Genomic DNA, 20,339 nt, shown 5'->3' on the forward strand with positions numbered 1-20,339 from the left:
CACCTTGCAGAACAGTAAAGGCTGCCTTGGCAACGGGCTGGAAGTTTGAAGCTGTACCTTAATTTGCCTCCAAATGGACATGATTCCAATCCAAAATAAACTGCGCACCAAAATGTATGTTTGTCCTCGGATCTTCCTTAGTAGGTAAAATATGAAGTGCTTTCTGGTCTGGTTCAATACCAACCTCCAAAAGCTGGTATATGGATTCATCCTCAGCCTGCCACTACAGGGAGCATACTGTGTTTAAAAACAAAACCCCCAACATGAAAACCCATGTAATGGATGGCATGGTTGGCTTAAAACAGGTTTTTGTTAAGGTGCTTTTCTTCCTTTGAGGCTCTTGTTAGCTAGAAACTCACTCTGCAAGGATCAGGGACCACATTATATGTAAATATGCTGTTTATCAGCCACATCCCCCATTTGGAACAGGACTGATTTGACTTGCAGTTAGTTCACAATTTGCTTCATCACATGGATTTGGGGAAATTCTCTTGCTGCCACTGATGAGTTAATATGTGATTGGCAGTCAGGGCTAGGTGTCTGTATACAAACATCTCCAAGGAACAAGTTTCCAGACACACAAAATCACCCTGTATTCTACATGGGGGAAATGGGGGGGGGCCTGGGACAATGGGGGAGGAGATGCTATAGTCTGAACAGAAATGTGGCTGATGGCTGTTCCACAGTCAATTCAGGATTTCAGGCCACAAGGCCTCAAAACACTTGCTCTGTCAACAGCAAGTTATTTCCAAACGGCTTCAGGCCATCTTGATTAGGTTGGATCCAATGTTTTTAATGGCTGAAACTACTTTGAAGAAAAACTATGGGTTTGGGGAGGGACAAAGAAGAGATCTTTTGCTTTCTTAACAGGTTAAAATCTCTTTGAGGACAGAGTTGCCAGCGTGCCCTGCTTAAACAAAATATGCTGTGATGACTGACATTCATAGGAAATGAGGGAAAATGACTTGTAAAGCAGGCTATTGAAACATCAATTCCTCCTCATCCCTTTGTCCCCAGATTCTCCTGATGTCAGGGCAGTGCTCACTTTCTTAGGACAATCAGTATTTCCATGAGTCACACCATGGCTGTCACTTTGATTTGATTTTGAAAATCATAACCTTTCAATTGATCAACCAAGATTGTGACTACTAAAGAATATATGGAAAACCCTGAACCCTCGGTAGCCCTACTTGGGTAGCCCTGCTTACCATCTCCAGGGGAGATAGGGAGTTGTATAATAGGATGGTAGTTGTCTTTGTGGTTGCCACAACCCTTCATTCCAACCAGTGGGTGCTCTGAGAAGTATCGATGGTAAATTCATGAATATATAACCCAGGGCTAGCCTGTTCAGAAACCCACTTTCTATAACTGAATAAGCAAATGTGTCTGAAGCACCATTAAGAAGTGAACACTTCATTTTGCAAAATGTGTCTAAAAAGGCTTATAGGAGGTGGAGAGTTGCAAATTTAAAGGTTGATTAATAACTCTGCCTTTGCTTTACTGAGTCACTATATTAATATCTTTGTACACATGATGCTGTAATCCGCGTGGTATAATAAGCACTTTCCTCACAATAGCATTAAGATAGATAGTGCAAATATCATTACCTCTCTTTTATGGATGGGGAAAGTCCAAGAAAGGTTAATTGATTTGCCTGGGGTCACAGAGGTCGCAGGCTGTAGAGCTGGTCTTCTGGTTCCAAACTCAATGCCCTTTCTACTGAAGAACACTGCCTTCAATAAAAACAGTTCTTGGCTTCAGGGAGAGGCCAGGGTATCTGAGCTTTAAGGGCCTTGCTACACAGGCTTGAACAGGCCAAGCCTGGGCTGCAGAATGGGGTAGGAAAGGGAAAGTTCTTATCTATTAATTCAGCCTTTTGCTAATTTTAAAGAGCTGCAGGAGTATGAGCAGAGACCTCCAGGACTCCTTAAAACACTCAACTCTACATTCCATGTGCACACAATACCCAGGAGCTGCACCCTCTGACCCTGTTAGAAGTACTCACTTGTTGATGAGGTTAGCTTGTGGAGTGTTAATTACTCTCAAGGCTTTGTCTTGTTTAAGAAAAGTGCAAAAGGCCTTCATTGCATAAATACTGGTCAAGCAACTAGTGCATTTCAGAGGGGACTAGATTCATTTTGCAATGAAAGGATGAGAGGGCCTTTTCTGAATTTCTTGCTGTCAACTTGAGCATCTCAGATTGAAAAGAGGTGGCCAGCATCCATTAACCACAACGACCCCTGAAGTACTGTCCAAATTCTTTATTGTATCAAGAATTTGAAATTAACAAGCCACTAGTTAGGCCTTGTAAATCTACATTAGAGGAAGTCTGTTGTGACAATAGACATGAGAAAAGGTTTGGGGATGTAATTAGAAAGTGGAGTTTGGATGAAGCAGAAAGCTCTGCCACTGGAGATCAGAAAAAGGCTAAGCAGACCACTGCTGTAAGATGAAGCTCACCATTTAAGCGAAGCAGATCCAGAGGCCCATAAAGTAACAGACTGTCTTTCTCCTCTGTCTCCCAATTCAATCCAACAAGTATTTATTAAGCTACGTGCAAAGCACTGGGAATACAGAGGCAAAATGACACGTCTCCCTCTCCCTTCAAAAACCTTACGATACACTAGTCAACAGGTAAGTTAATGTAGGGTGAGTTTAATTTTTTTTCTTTTTTTGAATTATAAACTAACACACGCAAACATCCACAGACAACAAAAGAAAACACAAAAGAGGATCGTATATGAACCAGTGACCTTCGGTTCTGCAGGGTTTATTTTAAAAGAAGTCATGAGGAATAACATGAGGAAGAAGCCAGAACTAACAACTGAGGGGAACAGAAGACTTCCTCGGGACCCAGCCAGTGAGCTGAGCCTTGAAGGAAGCTGGGGCCTCGGAGGGGTGCAGCTGGGCAGGTGTGCATCTTGGGCAGGGAGCACCAGTTTTGCAAAGGCCCAGGTGGGAGGTAGAGTGTCAAACTGGGGCAACTTCAAATAGGCCAGTTTAGCTGGAATTTATGACGTGCCGTAAGCCTGGAAAGGCAGGGAGGAGCCAGGTTATGAAGGGGGTGGCAGAATACCAACTGCAACCTGGGGATTTTGTACTTCATCCCGGAGGCGATGGGGAGCCATTGGAGTTTCTTACAGAGCAGCCCACCACGGGACCTATCTAATTACTGACTGGGAGTTCAGGGGATAGTTAGGCAGTAATTGAACATGAAAACACAATTTACACATTTTGCTCTGGTGAGGAGAGGAGGGCACGTTCCTGGGTTTTATTCCTAGCTCTGTCAATAAATTGCTCGGTGTGTGACCTAGCACAACTTATTCAAACTGCCTGGTCCTCAGTTTATTTATCTGTTGAAATGAAGTAACTGAACTAAATGACCTTCAGGGTTCCTTCTGGCTCTGACATCCTATCATTTTGTATCTTTGTAGGAGAATGATAAATGACACGCAGTTCAAGAGCAGCAGTTACACATTTGTCTAGCAATTTTAAAAATCTAGTACTAAAAAGGATCTGTTTGTAATTCTAGCCCTTTATTTTCATGTGTCTAAAAAAGGACACATTGTTCAGTCATGTCCAACTCTTTGTGACTCTGTGGACCATACTGCCCATGGGGTTTTCTTGGCAAAGATACTGGAGTGGTTTGCTATTTCCTTCTCTAGTGGATTAAGGCAAACAAAGGTAAAGTGATTTGCCCAAGATCACACAGCTAGTAAGTGCCTGAAGCCAGATTTGAACTGAGCTCTTCCTGACTCTAGGCCTAGCACTCTATCCACTGAGCCATCTAGCTGCCTAAAAAAAAAAAAGACACATTAGGTGGTCTCAATATATTCCATTTAACATCAATGTGCAACTGAGTCACAAGATTCTTTTTTTTTTTTACAGAGGTTTTCTCATACTTCAATGTACTGACTATGATTCAATTACTTAATCATAAAGTAAGAGCCTGAGACTGAGCAAAGCATTTATTTATACTAAGTATTTAGGTCTATGCTTCTTTTCGAAAATGCTAGTTTATTGGGACAAGAGCCCATTTACTCCTTGAAAGGCAGTCATATCTGTCATATCTGATATGACCACACAGGCATTTGTATATCTCTTCTACTTCTGATTTTACAAGGAAAAAGTAAATAAATTTGATCCAGATCATTATTAAAACTTAAAAAAAAAGGACTATGTAGTGAGAAAATTCAAAGACAATAAAATTATTCTTCATGGACATTAAACTGATTTTCTGGTGGTGTGTTAGCTTTCTGGAACCCAGGTAGTACATGTTCAATAAGGAGTGTGTGTTCTACACATTTCCCAATTCAATTCACAGTCACTGCCTTACTGCATTAGCATCAAGTCATCAACAACAGAGGGAAGGAGAGGTATCGTTCCATACCATATACCTCCGAAGCAGTGACTGACAGGGTGAGGTCTTTCTTTTAAAAGCCCAGTTTGAGTATGAGCTGTTCCATGCTTTGAGTTAGTAATGAACATAAAGAAGTCAACCTGAGATTTCAGTTAGAAAATTACAAGCAATATTGGGATTTTGAAAAAGTTTGCAAAAGGAAAAAAAAGGCTACTGATTGGCTGTTCTGAAGCCATTTCAGTTTAAAAACTGCATAATGAAAATCAACATGTTTAAGATCCACTTGACCTCTTAAAGAGTGTGAGGGCAAAGTGTGGCTTAGTTAGCAGGCATATTTTCGGCACCAAAATGTAGTCAGCTGTGCCCTTCTCTCTGCCCAGCTTGCTGTCAAAAGGACTACAGTCTGGATGACTGTTAAACCTCCTTTTGGCTCTGGTCAAAAACCTGGGAAGCTTTTCCAAAATGTAAGACTTAGTAACAGTTTCTTCTACATGAAAAAGCTTTGAAAAATGTAACACTACACAAAGAAGAGAGATTCTTTTGGGGGCAACACTGTGAATGAAAGAGCAGCTTAAAGGATTGCTGGTGGATACATTTATCTTAATGCTCCTTTTAAAAGGGGGATAACGGACACATGTGCTGGATTACCTTTATTTTCATGAAACCCGCTCTTCACCAAAACCCAAATTGCCCCCAGATCTGTAAAACAGTAGGAACTGGCACTAAGAAAACAATTTCTTATTTACTTCATTTGGTCGATATGCAGTAGAAGGAGCACTGGATTTTGAGTCAATTGATCTGGGTTCAAATTCTGACTTGGCCACGTCACAAACTATTTCACCTCCTTTCACCTCAGTTTATTTATCTGTAAAATGAGAGGTGTAGAAGATGTCGAAATGCCCTTCCAGCTCTAAGGGCTGTGAAATAAAAAGCTCCATTAGAGCTTTTCTCTACAAACTCTTCCTATGATTACTAGGAAAACCTAGGGTCCGCCCCCCCCTTTTTCTTTTGGCCTCTGAGTCAAGCCAGAATAAAGAAAAAAAAAAACACCCTAAAGGGAACCTCAGTGATACCTTCACAAGAGATGAGGTTTCCCCATGCAGCTTGCTTTCCTTCTGCCCAGGACCCAGGCCCAAACTCTGGCACTTGTAGGGCTAAGTCATGTTGAAAAGAACTCTGTTTCCCCAGCATTGAAGCAGCTGAAGCTGTAGCATCAGCACAAGCTTAATTATACAGCTTTTTATATTTAGAAAATGTCAAAATACTGACAGATTGAAGATATAAACGTTCAGCAGTGAAAGTCAAAAAAAAGGAGAAAAAAAAGATAAGGCCCAAAAGAAGGGGAGGAGGGGGAAAAAAAACCAAGATTATATGCTTGACACTAGATTTTCATTCAAGACCTTCCTTGGAATTAAGAGTGATGGGGCAGGGGTGGGTCTGTGGGGGGGTAGGGTGGGGGTGTTACGGCCTATCAGTATTAGAACAAAATAGAGAGAATAGATGAGCCAATGTAGTTTCACAACATGGAAAAAATAGGATCATCCTGAGCACTACTTTTCCTCAGTCCCTCCTTCTAAGAGTTTTCAAATCAACACTTCCACATGAAAAGGCTGTCTGAACTTTCTAAAGGACTAAAATGTGCTCTGTGGAATGGATCAGTGAAGAGCTTCTATGAGTGAATTTTTTGATTTTATAAAAGACATCAACCTTTTCCTCTAAATGTACCTTTATCACAAAAGCAGTAAAAATCCTTGACCCTGAAAAAAAATCCCATTTATTAAAGTGATCATAGTTCCTCCCAGTCCCTTTCTAAATGGAAGGACAGAGTGCCTCACTCTAGCCTCAGTCAATGTAAAATTGGTTTTTGTTGCTTTAAAAATCTTGACACTGATTATGGGCACCGGAAGTGCCAGGCCTGGATCTGGAAGCCTCATCTTCCTAAATTTAAATCTGGCCCCAGATACTTAATTGTGTGACTCTGGGCAAGTCACTGTTTGCCTCAGTTTCTTCATCTGTAAAACAAGCTGGAGAAGGAAATAGCAAACAGCTCCAGTATCTTTGCCAAGAAAACCCCAAATGGGGTCACAAAGAGTCAGACGTGACTGAAAACAATTAAACAACTCATATCTAATTTCATAGTAGTTCACCTTTACATAGTGTTTTGTAATTTACAAAGTGCTATATTACCTCAGCTCAACCTTGCAACAACTCTGAGATGGCCAATATTAACACCCTCATTTTACAAATATGGAAACTGATTTGCATGACTGCACGTGTATAACCTATATCAAATTGCTTGCCTTCTCAATGGGGGTGGGGGGGAAGGGAGGAAGGGAGAGAATTTAGAACTCAAAGTTTTAAAAACAAATGTTAAAAATTGTTTTTACATGTAACTAGGGCGAAATACTTAAAAATAAACAAACAAACAAATATGGAAACAGAGGCTGAGGGGTTAAATGATTTGCTTAATGTAACTACTAGTGTCTGGTGTGGGATTTGAATCTAGGTTTTCACTATGCTGTCTCTATTGTCTGTCCACCCTGCCTCTCTCCCCACCAACTATTCCCAATTCTAAAAGTACCACATGGCTCATTCATTCTTTATGTGAGAGAATCCCAGATGTTATGTCAAGAACTTCATCACATCCTTTAGAGATAACTGGAAGGGCCAGATGTCATCACCAAATCAGCTTTAGGAATTGCTGTTTTTCCTTCATTCCCCTCTGGCAAGGGAGGAGAAATGTCATCACTAAAATAATCATATTTTAGAGAGTGCTTTAAGATTTAGAAGGAACTTTCCTCCCAATATCTTTGTGAGTCAGGTATTGTAAGTATTGTAATTTTACAACTGAGGAAACAGGCTGAAATCTTAAGTAATTTCTCAGACATCACACAGCTTTGTAAGCATCAGACAAGATTTAAGTCTCATCTCTGAAGTCCAGCATCCTTTTCCATTTCAACACAATGACCCACATGTGTATGATATATACATATGACATATAAATGTATGACATCACACATGTGTATATATACACATACATACATATGGAGAGACGTGTCTACAAAACACATTCCTCACAATCACTTTGGGGAGGGGATGGGGAAGGAAATGAGAAGCTTGCACAAGTATTATGATCTTCATTCCTACTTTTAACTAAAGCGAGAGGCAAAAAGAAATGAGGCAAATTGCTGAAGGTTTTGGCAGTAGGTAGCACAATGAGAGCCTGAAGCTGGCTCCTCTGACTCACCCCAAAGCCAGGGCTCTTCCACACTGTCAGGGTGAAGTTTCACTTTGAGGTTCCTTGTCCTTGAAAATAAGTATATCTTATCCAAAAGAAAGAGAGCTATCAAAAGAAGGGGTGAGATAGCATTGTATATTATGAAGACAAAAAAATCCGAGAACCAGAAGGTTTGGAAAAGTTAACAGTTTTTTGATGAAGGTCAAAGGAGGGAGAAGGAGGGGATTTTGTCATCGAAGTACACTACAGACCACCTGGACGGAAAGAGGAATTTGAGAAACAGATCATAAGTCAAGTACAGGGCATAATAGCAGTGATGAGGAACTTCAATTACCCAGACAACTGCTGGAGCTCTCTCTTTGCCAAAATCAGAGTAGCTAATAACTCTTTGACCTGCCTTAGTGATAACTATATCCTTTAAAAGATGGCGAACCCAACAAAGGGTGATTCTGTTCTTAATTTGATGCTTATTAACAGGTAAGAGCTGGATGCTAGGATGGAAATATGTGAATCTTGAAAGGAGTGACCACTTCATCCTTCAGTTTAAGCTGGAGGGATGTAAAAATCCACACAAAGCTTTACATACACTCTAGATTTTGGGAAAGCAGATTTCAAAGGGTTCAGATGAAAGAGAGATGAGATCTCATGGACTGAAATGCTTCAGAGGTAATCTGCCCAACAGGGTTGTGAAGAAAAAAAAAAGATTTGTTTTGAAGGGATGCAAATACGGATGCCAAGAACTTTCTAATTAGCATAGATTTTTAAAAAGAAGTGTTCTGAAGATGGAAACAAAGCCACATAACAGACAGTAAGTATGAGTATGTCATGGTCTTGGAAAAATAATGTCAGAAATGCTAACACTCAGAATGACTTGAGGCTGAAAGAGAGAAGGGAAGCTAAGGACAACAAAAAGTGGTATTTGTAAAAGTGATACTGGAAGGAAAAGAAGGGATAATGTTCTTTGCTCTATGTGGATGGGACAATGAAGAAAACAAACATTTATCAAACAGTTACATGAGCCTTGCAGATAGCAAACTAAGTGCTTTACAAATGTTAACTAATTTGATCTTCACAACCACCCTAGGAGGTAGGTATTAAAGTTATTATTCCCATTTTACAGCTAAGGAAATTAAAGCTGAAATTAAATGACTTTGCCCAGGGTCACACAATAGTAAACACTGGGGGTCACATATGAATTCAAGTCTTCCTGACTTCAGGCCTGGCACTCTAACCACTGAGCCACCAGCCCCCTCCAACACGTCAATGATAACTGACAACAGAGTAAGAAGCCAGGGATGCCCAATTCCTATTTTGTTTGTTTTTTCTGCCAAGAGTGACTTTTGCATTGGAAAAGACAAGACAAAAATAACAGGGAGGGAGTACCTAATGTAATTACGAGTTAATAAGGTAGCACCTTGGGGCAGCTAGGTGGCGCAGTGGATAAAGCACTGGCCCTGAAAGTCAGGAGGACCCGAGTTCAAATCCGTCCTCAGACCAAACATTTAACACTTACTAGATGTGTGACCCTGGGCAAGTCACTTAACCCCAACTGCCTAAAAAAAAAAATAAGGTAGCACCTTACTGTCCTTGAATGAATTTAAAGCCACCCAGCCAGGAAGAACTATATCCTTAGGTCCTGAAAGAACTGGCAGATATGGCCATGGAACCACTGTCACTGATATTTAAAAGATTATAACAGAAATAATTTAACAAAGAACTTTCTATTAGATAAGGACTGTCAGGAAAACTGGACAACAGTCTGGAAGAAATTAGGCTTAGACCACAATCTGCCGTATTCCACAATCCATTCAAAATGGATATGCATGTATATCTATTTATTTATGTTTACACTTAACAGTATTTTATTTTTTCCAATTACACGTAAATATAGTAAATATAGTTTTCAACATTATTTCTGTAAGATTTTGAGTTCCAAATTTTTCCTCCTCCTTCCTTCCCTCCCCCCCAAGACAGCAAGCAATCTGATATAGATTATACATGTATAATCATGTTAAATACATTTCCAAATTAGTCATGTTGTGAAAGAAGAATCAGAAAAGGAAAAACTGTGAGAAAGAAAAAAACCCCAAAAAAAGTGAAAATAGTATGCTTCAATCTGCATTCAGACTCCATCATTCTCTCTATGGAAGTTGATAGCATTTTCCAACACAAGTCTTTTGGAATTGTCTTAAATCACTGTATTGCTGAGGAGAGCTAAGTCTATCACAGTTGATCATTGAACAGTGTTGCTGTTACTGTGTACAATGTTCTCCTGGTTCTGCTCACTTCATTCAGCATTAGTTCATATAAATCTTTCCAGGTTTTTATGAAATCTGCCTGCTCATCATTTTTTATAGAACAACAGCATTCCATTACATTCATATACCACAACTTGTTCAGCCATTCCCTAACTGATGAGCATCCCCTCAATATCCAATTCTTTGCCACCACAAAAAGAGCTGCTATGAATATTTTTGTCCACATGGGTCCTTTTCCCTGTTTTATGATCTCTTTGGGATACAGACTTAGTAGTAGTAGTATTGCTGTATCAAAGGGTAAGCACAGTTTGGTTGTCCTTTGGGCACAGTTCCAAACTGTTCTCCAGAATGGTTAGGTCAGGTTACAACTCCACCAATGATGCATTAATGTTCCAATTTTCCTACATCCCCTCCACCATTTATCATTTTCCTTTTCTGTCATATTAGTCAATCCGATAGGTGCGAGGTGGTACCTCAGGGTTGGTTTAATTTGCAATTTTCCAACCAGCAGTGGTTTAGAGCATTTTTTCACATGACTATGGTTAGCTTTAATTCCTTCATCTGAAAACTGCCTGTTCATATCCTTTGACCATCTATCAATTGGGGGATGACTTGCATTCTTATAAATTTGATTCAGTTCTCCATATATTTGAGAAATGAGGCCTTTAGCAGAAACACTAGCTATAAAAATTGTTTCCCAGCTTTCTGCTTTCCTTCTAATCTTGGTTGCATTGATTTTGCTTGTGCAAAAACTTCTTAATTTAATATAATCAAAATTATCCATTTTGCATTTCATAATGTTCTCTATCTCTTGTTTGGTCACAAATTCTTCATTTCTCCATAGATCTGACAGGCAAACTACTCCTGGCCCTCCTAATTTGCTTATGGTATCACCCTTTATGTCTAAATCACGGACCCATTTCGACCTTATCTTGGTATAGTGTATAAGATTTTGGTCTATGCCGAGTTTCTGCCATATTATTTTCCAGTTTTCCCAGCAGTTTTTGTCAAATAGTGAGTCCTTATAGCAGAAGCTGAAGTCTTTGGGTTTATCAAACAGTAAGTTACTATAGTCATTTACTACTATTTTGTGTACCTAACTTATTCCTTGTGTATCTATTTATCAAAAAGATAATACCATAAAAAGTACAAGAAGCAGATCAAACACATTTCACAGTCTGGGTAGGAGATGTATTTTTAACCAAACAAAGGGTAATTACAAAAGATTACAAGGCAGTTACAAAAGATAAAGTAAATAACTTTGGTTACATGACATTGAAAAGCTTCTGCACAAACAAAATTAATGCGAGAATAAGAAGAGAAGTAGTTGAATGAGGGAAAAAACACCTTTCTACCAAATTTCTCTGATAAGAATTCGGCATACCAGATACACCGAGAGCTAATGGAAACATATATGTCCCCAAAATATTTCATAATAACTAACTGGTCAAAGGATATGAACAGTTCTCCAAAGAATTGCTAACTACAAACATCTATATGAAAGAATATTCCAAATCACTAATGAGAGAGGAGCAAAGAAAAAAAAAATCCTGAAGTTTCACTTCACATCCAGCCAATTGTGAAAGATGGAAAAAGATGGAAATAGTTAATATTGGAGGGGCTGTGGAAACAGGCACATTAATGTATTATTGGTGAAGCTGTGAATTAGTACAACCATTTTGAAAAGCAATTTGTAATCATGCAAATAAAGTAACTAAAATGTCTGTACCCTTTGACTCAAGAGATTACACTACTAGCCATATACCTCAATGAAGATCATATACCAAAATATCCATAGCACTTTTTGCAGTAACAAAGAAATGGAAATAAAGTAAATACTCATTGAATGGACATGACTAGACAGTGCTACATGAATATGATGGAATAGTATTGCGCTGTAAGACATAATGAATATGATAAATACAGCAAAGCATGGAAAGGCTATACTGATGCAAACAGAAGTAAGTAGAGCTAAGAAAAAAGACACAACTACAACAATGTTAATGGAAAGAATCACCATCACCAAACAATAAAAAGCAAATGTTGCCAAATTACAAAGAACATGCCTGGATTTTAAAGAAGAGATATGACATCTCCCCCAGTTCCTTTCCAGAGTAAGAAGTCTGCAAGTGTGGAATACTGCATATATTTTCAGAATTCTTTGATGTACTGATCAGTTTTGCTAATTAAAAAAAAATCTTTATCTTGTTATATGGAGTAGCCCTCTGGGAGGGATACAAATGATGTAAACACAAAATATAAAAATACAATTTATTTAAAAAAAAGATTGTGAAAAATGGGACAGGTACTGCAACACTCTAGAAGGCCAAATATCTCAACTTTCCAAAAAAACCAACAACAACCAGGAGAGCCATCTACAAACAACAGACCAATGAGCTTGACTTTGATTCCTGGGAGAATTCTAGAATGGATCATTAAAGAAATGGTCATTGGATTATCTAGATAGGGTAGTAGTGGTTACAGAGATAGAATTTTTTCATCAAGAATAAATCATACCAAAAAAACCCCCCAAACATCATGCTAGATAACCTTATTTCTTTTTATGACAGGACTTATACACTAGTAGATGACGGGAATGTTGTGGATATAGTTTACTTAGATCTTTAGCAAAGTTTTTTCAAAAAGTCTTATACAATTCTTTAGGAGAAAGTGGAGAGATACAGAAAAGATAGTAATATCTTTTTGGATTCAGAACTGGTTTAACGGCTGGACTTAAAGAATAGTTGTTTATGGTTCAATTTTAACATGGTAGGTTCTCTAGTGGAGTACCTCAGGAATCTATGCTTCACCCTCTGCTGTTTAACAATTTTATAACTGACTGGGATAAAGCATAAATGTTATGTTTCTCAAATTTGTAAATGACAGCAAGCTGGGAGGTAAAGCTAACACAGTCAGAGTTAGGATCCAAAGAATCATCACTGGGTTTAAGGTCATAATGTGAAATTCAGTAGGGATAACTCTATAATCTTGGATTTGGGCATAAGATAACAGCTTCACAACTACATGATATGGGAGGCATGGCTAGATAGCATAATGAAAAAGAATAAATGTCCATTAAAAATGGACTGCAAACTCAACACAAATCAGTAGTATGATTTTGCTTTCAAAAAGCTTAATGCAGTCTTGGGTTGCATTAAGAGAGGCATAGCTTCCAGGAATAGTGAGGTGATAGTTTTCACTACAGAAAAATCCCATTGTTGTCTGCTCTCCTCAGACATCCTTTGGTATATTGTGCTCAGTTCTGGACACCATGATTTAAGAACACTGATAAACTAAAAATTGTCTGGAAGACAACTAAGATGATGAAAAACCTTGAGTCTATGTCATACGAGGATGAGTTGAAGGAACTAGGGAGATTTAGCCTGGTGGAGAGAAGGTGCTGCTGGGATCATAATTGTTGTCTTCAAATATCTTAAAAGCTATCATGTGAAGGAGGGACTGTACTTGTTTTGCTGGGTCTTAAAAGGGCCAAAGCAGAAGCAATGGATAGAAGTTACAAATACGCAAATTTATGCTTGATGTCAAGAATAACTTCCTGGCAATTAGAATTGTGTGAAAATGGAATGGGCTACCTTGAGAGGTGGTGGGTTTCCTTTCTTTGGAGGTCTTTAAGCAATGGGTAACATAATCCACTGGTACGTTAAAATGGGAATTCTTTTTGTGTTTGAATTGGACTAGATAGTCAATGAGGTCCCTTCCAGCTCTCAAATTCGGTGATTCTGGGAAAAGCTTTTCTTCTAAAACATTACTATGGTAACTCACAGAACAGGAAAATGGATTCGGCCATGAAATCACCAAAAAATACAGCCTCTGTATCAAGTACTAAAGAGCAACACACCACCTAATAGTTTTAAAAAGCACCTTTTGAAAATTGAAGTGAAAAGGGAAAAAGGATTTATTTGTATTATATATAGTCTTCTCTAAGAAAGGAGTGCTCTTTTATTCTCATCTTTTATATCCGAGCAAAAGTTGCTACCAGGAATACACATCAGTTAATAAGATAACTTTCCAAAGAAAAATTGTTCCCATGCCAATAAAAATGTGATCTTTCATATGAAAGACTGCAGGGCTAAGTAGTAGCCTATTTTGGAACTCAACATTTGGTATTTTCTAAGATGAAAAAAAGAAAAGACCAAAGAACTTTAAACCCATGGAGTACAGGAAAAGAACTCCAACTTGCTAATTCTTTGGGCAAAAATGTTCAGGAAATTCCATATACATAGGATAGTAATTATTTCAAAATGTTATTGCAAAATGGGCAAGTCTTCAAATACTAGGCAGACTTTAGCTTAAAGAAAAATCTCTAAAAGGAATACATTTTGATTCTCTATTGAAAATGCCTCTATAAAAAGAACTAAAGAGATAAATCAAGGAAACAGAGTTTACATTACCAGATCAGAAAGGAGTGGTCATTGCTGGTAGAAAGTATGTGTGGGTGGCTGGGTTGAAATTCAGTTCTTAAAACATCTTAAACTTAGTGATCTCTAAAAATGCCAGAGACTGAAGGAAGACATTTTTTCTAAAGTCTTACTTTGCACATTGTCATTTTCAAAACCTCCTTTTGTGGTTATATTGATATTCTGTGTCTCAAAAAATGCAACCTAAAGGGGAAAAAAAATCACAATCTAATAGTCCTGATTAGAGATAATAATTGGGAATAAAGACAAAGAATCTTAGGACAATCTACCAGGAAAGGTCTTCAGTTCATCTCTTACTTAAAGCTCTTCATTTTACAGATGAAGATAACGGAGCATGTAAATAGTAAATAATGTGCTCTAGGTCACAGAGCTTAATCAGCATTAGGCTGCAACCAGGCCCCTGACTCTCAGCCTAAAGATTCTTCCACTTAAGCATATAAGAAATGAAAACACACAAAATCCTCAAAACCAACTTAATATTTTTTTTCAAGACTTCGAGAATCTGATTTTATCCGTGTAGTTCTTTCTAACAGATCTGGCAATCCTTTTACACCTCAGGAGATAATCTTTACTTATTACTGTGCCTGCTGCATACCCTGACCCTGACACTCTCCAAAACATATACATCATCCAGGGGCCAACCTTGTTGTGTGAGTCTGAAAGAAATGGTTCTTGGATGGCAGATATGGTCCTTGAAGTAAAGACCTGTCAAACCTCCACTGACCTAGTCCTAAAAGACCTAAGTACTGTAAGTAGGCTTTTAGTAATTTCATATCTCCCAAAATTTTTATGACAATTGTTAACAAGAAAAAAATACTGAGATTTTTGAATTTTACTTCCTCTTAATTCAGTGTTCATTTTTTTTTTGGTAGAAGGCTATCAGAAGTGAACAGGTCAACATGTTGGCAAAAGTATGAATGAAGAAAAGGTAATTCCCCAGAACTATACTCAAAATTGGTTCCTCTCCAACTCTAAATATAGATTGTTGCACAAGCCTTTAGAACTTGCCACCTGCAAATAAAATGCCTAGATAGGAACATGAGACGGTTAAATTCTCAGTAATGAGAACCTGACTTCTTAATCTGCTGAGTCTTCCATGGTTTCTACTGAAATTATGAAACTGATCCAAGTCAAAGTAATTCTTACTTTCAGAAACTATAAGTAGACCTCTATCTAGCTGCACCTAGCTATATATAGAGATCTATCTAAAAATTAGCAGATATGATAGGTAATTTGATAAAAAGCTATCTATCTAGCTATAAATAGAGCTAGATATAGACAGTTACATCACAAACAAGCAGAAAAATTACAAGATTTGTCTGCCCTTTGAAATATGTCCTGGTTGGAAAAAAAAAGCCAACGTAGAAAAAAATAACCACTTTCATGTTCTAAATATCAATGCATGATGAATTGGCATAGAATACTCAGTAAAAGATTATGAAAGCAACTATTGGAACCAGAATAAAACTAAGAGGAGGTATAATAGTGATTGATAAATTGAAATTTCATGCAGTAACTCAAAATAAAAGTCTGGATTTGACACAGACTGATTCTTTTATTTGTAGCCATAGCTGTCACTACTTTAAAAGAAGCATAGTTATGAAAAAGGACAGAAAAGATGAAACTTGAGTGGGTACATGCATTTTAATGGTTAACAGTAAACAATGTTCTTACATATTAGTGGTCAGAGATTAACTTATCTTGTGTTTACCTGGAGAAGTGATTATTGAAAAATATGTGGAATTTATGTAATCTACACCTTTCAGAAACAACTGTATACTGTTATAGGTTGAAAAAAGTTCAAGATACTAATATAGCAAATATATGCCTGTATAAGTATTCAGGAAAAAACTGCATATTGCAAAAGTCATTTGTATTAAAAATTACACAAATCCAATAACAATATGAATATAAAAAGTGACACTGCAAGAATTTTTTGCATTAAAGAGCTATGCATGTTTTAAGTCCATAGTTTAATCCACAAGATCACCCTTCAATTCCCTTTAGACAGAAGCATGCTATGAGTTTTAATTTCTACTTAGAATCAGTCCCCAATCCACTACTAGCATAAAGCCCATTTAAGCAGGTATGCGGGTGGCAGCTTCCTCCTCTGCATCAGCTCGGTTTGCGTTAATTTCTGCTAGTGTTCGCCCAAATCGAGCCCATTCATCATTGCGGGGAACAGCGATTTGCTATTAAAAGAAAGAAAATGTTTTGTGCATGCTGAAAGAAATTAAAGAGATCATCTTACCCACTATCATTTCTGTTTGTTTTCAAATAGTTTTTCCACTAAAAAATAATCATTGGCCTGAATGGCCTTTCTATAATCACTGGGACTATAACAATGACTTACAACATTTACAGGAAAAAAAGAACGGTGTTTGTGAAATGTGTTGTGACAGCACTAGAAATGACTTCTCTATTATCACCATCAGCACAAGATACAATAATAATGATGCTTTGTAAATATAATGCCTACATAGCACTTTATGGATTTTCTTTTGCTAGGCAAACTTCTCTTCCCTCTGATGACTAAGCTTTGTAGAGTACACAGCCACCAGCGAAGGTGAAGGACGTGTAAGCTACATGCCATTAAAAAATGCTGATTCTGTGTTTAACTCCTTAGAAGTTTGGCAGTTGGATAGTTAGGATTAAAATGTTTGCTAGGAAGGTTATCTATTGATCATTTATATGACATTGATTACCTTAATGAGATCGTCTGAGCTGAATTCAACCTCAGTGAAAAGGAGTTGTAATACGGGAAGTAGTTTAGGGAGGTAAGAGAAGGAAGAAGGAAAGGAAGAAGAAACTAAAAGAAAAGGAAATATTCCCAAACACTAACAAATGTCAGACTCCTATTCCCTCCCTGCTCTCCTAATTCCTCCTCCTCCTCTTTCTCCTCCTCCTCCTCCTTAATTTTTACTGTGGGTACTTAGAGATTTTCCTAATAATCCTTTCCCTACCATGGCCTTCTCGATGAGAAACTGATATATCTGATAATGACCAAAATAAACCGTGTTTGGTTTGGGGAAGAATGGACATTGAGGAGAGGGGAGATAGGAGGAACTTGGTTTTATTTGTGATTCACAAAATTCAGAGACCAAATTAAGTAAGAAAGACAAGAATACAATCTATATCTTTCGACAACCTTGAATATTAGTTTAAATTTTATTTATGTCTTTCCTGAATATAGGAAGTATGATACTAATGTAAATCTCTCTTTCTTTCCCTACCAATGTTGTTAAATTCAGACACGGAATAATTATAGACCTGAAAAAGGAGACAGAACATCTCATTCACTAAATTTTGCCAGCATCATTCTACCTTTCCAAATTATAGTGCCAACTGTGATGATTTTAAAATCAGTCTTTGGATTCTTAATTCAGTTCACACAATCACCAAATAATAGTGCTAACATTCTGGTTACCACTGAGATAATCAAACAGAAGAAAATTCTGGTTGGATCATTGCCTGGTCTTACTGAATCCAATAACAGAGCAAAAGAGCATCTCTGCATATTGCTATCAATGCAGAGACCAGAACACTTAGCTCCAATTCTTTGTAAGTTTTTCTGAAACTACAGCACCTTTCGTTATTAGAAATACAATACATTATCAAATTTTTATCTTACTCTATTGGGGAGGTGGGGTAGTAGTGGTGGTGGTGGTGGTGTCACATTATCTATTTTTAAAATGCAACTAACTCCAGAATGAGCCAGCTGGGGGGAAAACTTCACTCTGGTCAGTCTGTTTAGTCTTCACAACCACATACAGTTTTGTAAAGTACACAAACCACCACCATGATGCCAGAATCACATTCACAGAGCCTTTTTGCTGTAATGCCTGAAAGCCAAGTACCTGTGTTAGAATTATGAAGAATGAACCACATACCTCTCCCACATCATATATAACTATCTGTCCTTCAGAATCGCCTACAGCAATCTCTCTCCCAGAATGTGTCCATCTCACACGATTAAGAGCAGGATTACCCTCCACAGAAATGCTTGCAGTCGGCACCTGAATTCATTTAAAATACAGTGCATGGTTAAAAGTTTCATCAGGATTTCTATAAAGATGTAAAACAGTATAACTCTTCTTTCCTCTAGTCTGGCTACATTTTTGGAAAACAAACATTAAAATAGATATAGAATTTTTCCAGCATTTGTTCCTGTCAACACATACTAGTTTTATGAATGAAATTATAACCAATCCTTGAGAGTACTTTGAGAAAATTATTTAAACCTTCATACAGAAAGTTCTTCTATAACCTAAAACCCGATTTTAAAGGAAATTTCTTCCTTCGTGATCAAAGAATTGTTTTTCCCACTCTTTTCAAACTTCTTAAAAGTAGTAAGACAATTTAAAAATACATAATCAAAATTCCTTTTAGGAAGACCAGCATCTAATTCTAAACTACAAGTGTGCCTTTTGTGGTTTGCATCTCCATTACCCATAACCCTCAGTTTCTATAAACCACCATCCCAGGCTTCCAGTGGTATTCCATCTTGTTCCACAGAGGAGTCAATGAATTAACTAAAGCAGCAGGGTAGGCTTCTATCATGAGAAATGACACCAAGACAGTGACAATCAATGGGAATAACAAAACTTCTTCCCTTCTAACCAATCTGAATGAAGCAGATCATAACTACTAACTCCTAGTCTATCTATACATGACAAAGAGGGATTTCTTTATCACACAATGAAAAATGCTTGATTTCCTCAAAATCTTCCTGTATAAAAATAGTACTTAAAACAGCAATCTAATGTCAAACAAAAGGCAGTATTTATAGTTCTCTTCCTAAGAGCTTGATGTTTAAATAAACAAAATTAGTGTTACTTGTCTAAATTTGGTTGTAATACAAATGACCTATATTTTAAAATGATTCCCAAAATCTATCTCCAAAGCTATCTGGTTAAAGATACTAAGGAGATAAGGTTAAGGAACTTGAAAAGTAAATGATTCAAAATACCAATGAAGTTGCTTTATTTCTCTGGGTCTCAGCTTTCTCATCTTAAGAAAAAACAAAGGAAAAAAAAGAGGAGTTTGGACCAGATCACTTCTAAGGTCCTCTCCAGGCCTGTATCTGGGATGCTATGATATAATTATAAGCAATGGTTTACATTTGTCTGTAAATGAAAATTGTTACTAACTTTCACAATACAGAAAGTGCTTGATAAGCCATAAAGTGCTCAACAAGAGGATTATCATCATCATCATCATCATCATCATCATCATCATCATGAACTCCCTATATTATTAGACACTATTAGAATCCTCAAGTTATTCCCCCTGGCCTATGAATGACTCCCTGGCTCTGGGGATGCAAAAACAATTAAAACTTAAAGGCCTAGAAGCTAAATCACTGGTCACAGAAAATAGGTGAGAACACACAGGAGACTGGGATATGTACAGACAGTACAAAAAGCTCTGCTCTTGGTGGCAATGCCAACTTTGGGTGCTAATGCTACTACTGTATTTCCCTACTATACAGTAATACAGAATCTTAAAAAAATTATAGGGGCAGTTAGGTGGCACAGTGGATAGAGCTCTGGCCTTGGAGTCAGGAAGACCTGAGCTCAAATCTGGCCTCAGACACTTGACATTTACTAGCTGTGTGACTTTGAACAAGTAACTTAACCCTGACTGCCTCACCAAAAAGAAAAAAAAAAAGAAAATTATAAGCTTCTCTTCAGCTGGTAAATTGCATATGGTTATAATTTGAGAGGAAAAAAGAAAAAGAAATCACATTTATGATTAGATTTCATGGCAAATTCTAGCATATAAGTTAAGAGTTTGGGTGATTTTTCTATTTATTTAGGGATAAAAAAATAGTACTGTTTTCAATTACTTACGAAAGCGACATTAAAATGTTTTCCCTCCCAGTCAAATACAAGTAAGGCCTAGCCAGTAGTCTATGAACAATACACAATTCTAACAGAAAGGCTAACAGTCACTTTAGAAACTCAGAATTAAGGTTAACATATGCCAACTACTGGCAACTATCAAACTTCTATGTTCCTAGTGTAAAGTACCCCAGTTGCCTT

The 20,339-nt window shown here is 37.5% G+C and overlaps 1 protein-coding gene across 3 annotated transcripts in view; it reads right to left on the reverse strand.

Annotated features, from left to right (window-relative positions):
* Nucleotides 1-15,830: 15,830 nt before the first annotated feature.
* DYNC1I2 (dynein cytoplasmic 1 intermediate chain 2) overlaps nucleotides 15,831-20,339 on the reverse strand; it is a 65,395-nt gene continuing 60,886 nt past the window's right edge. For all 3 annotated transcript variants that reach the window (XM_020990958.2, XM_078146972.1, XM_078146973.1), the window contains 2 exons: nucleotides 18,186-18,311; nucleotides 15,831-16,487 (listed from right to left, as the gene is read on the reverse strand). In XM_020990958.2, coding sequence (XP_020846617.1) covers nucleotides 16,374-16,487; nucleotides 18,186-18,311 — 240 coding nt within the window. In that variant the 3' untranslated portion in view covers nucleotides 15,831-16,373. The remainder of the gene's footprint in view (nucleotides 16,488-18,185; nucleotides 18,312-20,339) is intronic.

Source organism: Phascolarctos cinereus, unplaced genomic scaffold, assembly GCF_003287225.1.
Source record: "Phascolarctos cinereus isolate Bilbo 61053 unplaced genomic scaffold, phaCin_HiC Scaffold_726;HRSCAF=1367, whole genome shotgun sequence".
Classification (NCBI taxonomy): Eukaryota; Metazoa; Chordata; class Mammalia; order Diprotodontia; family Phascolarctidae; genus Phascolarctos; species Phascolarctos cinereus.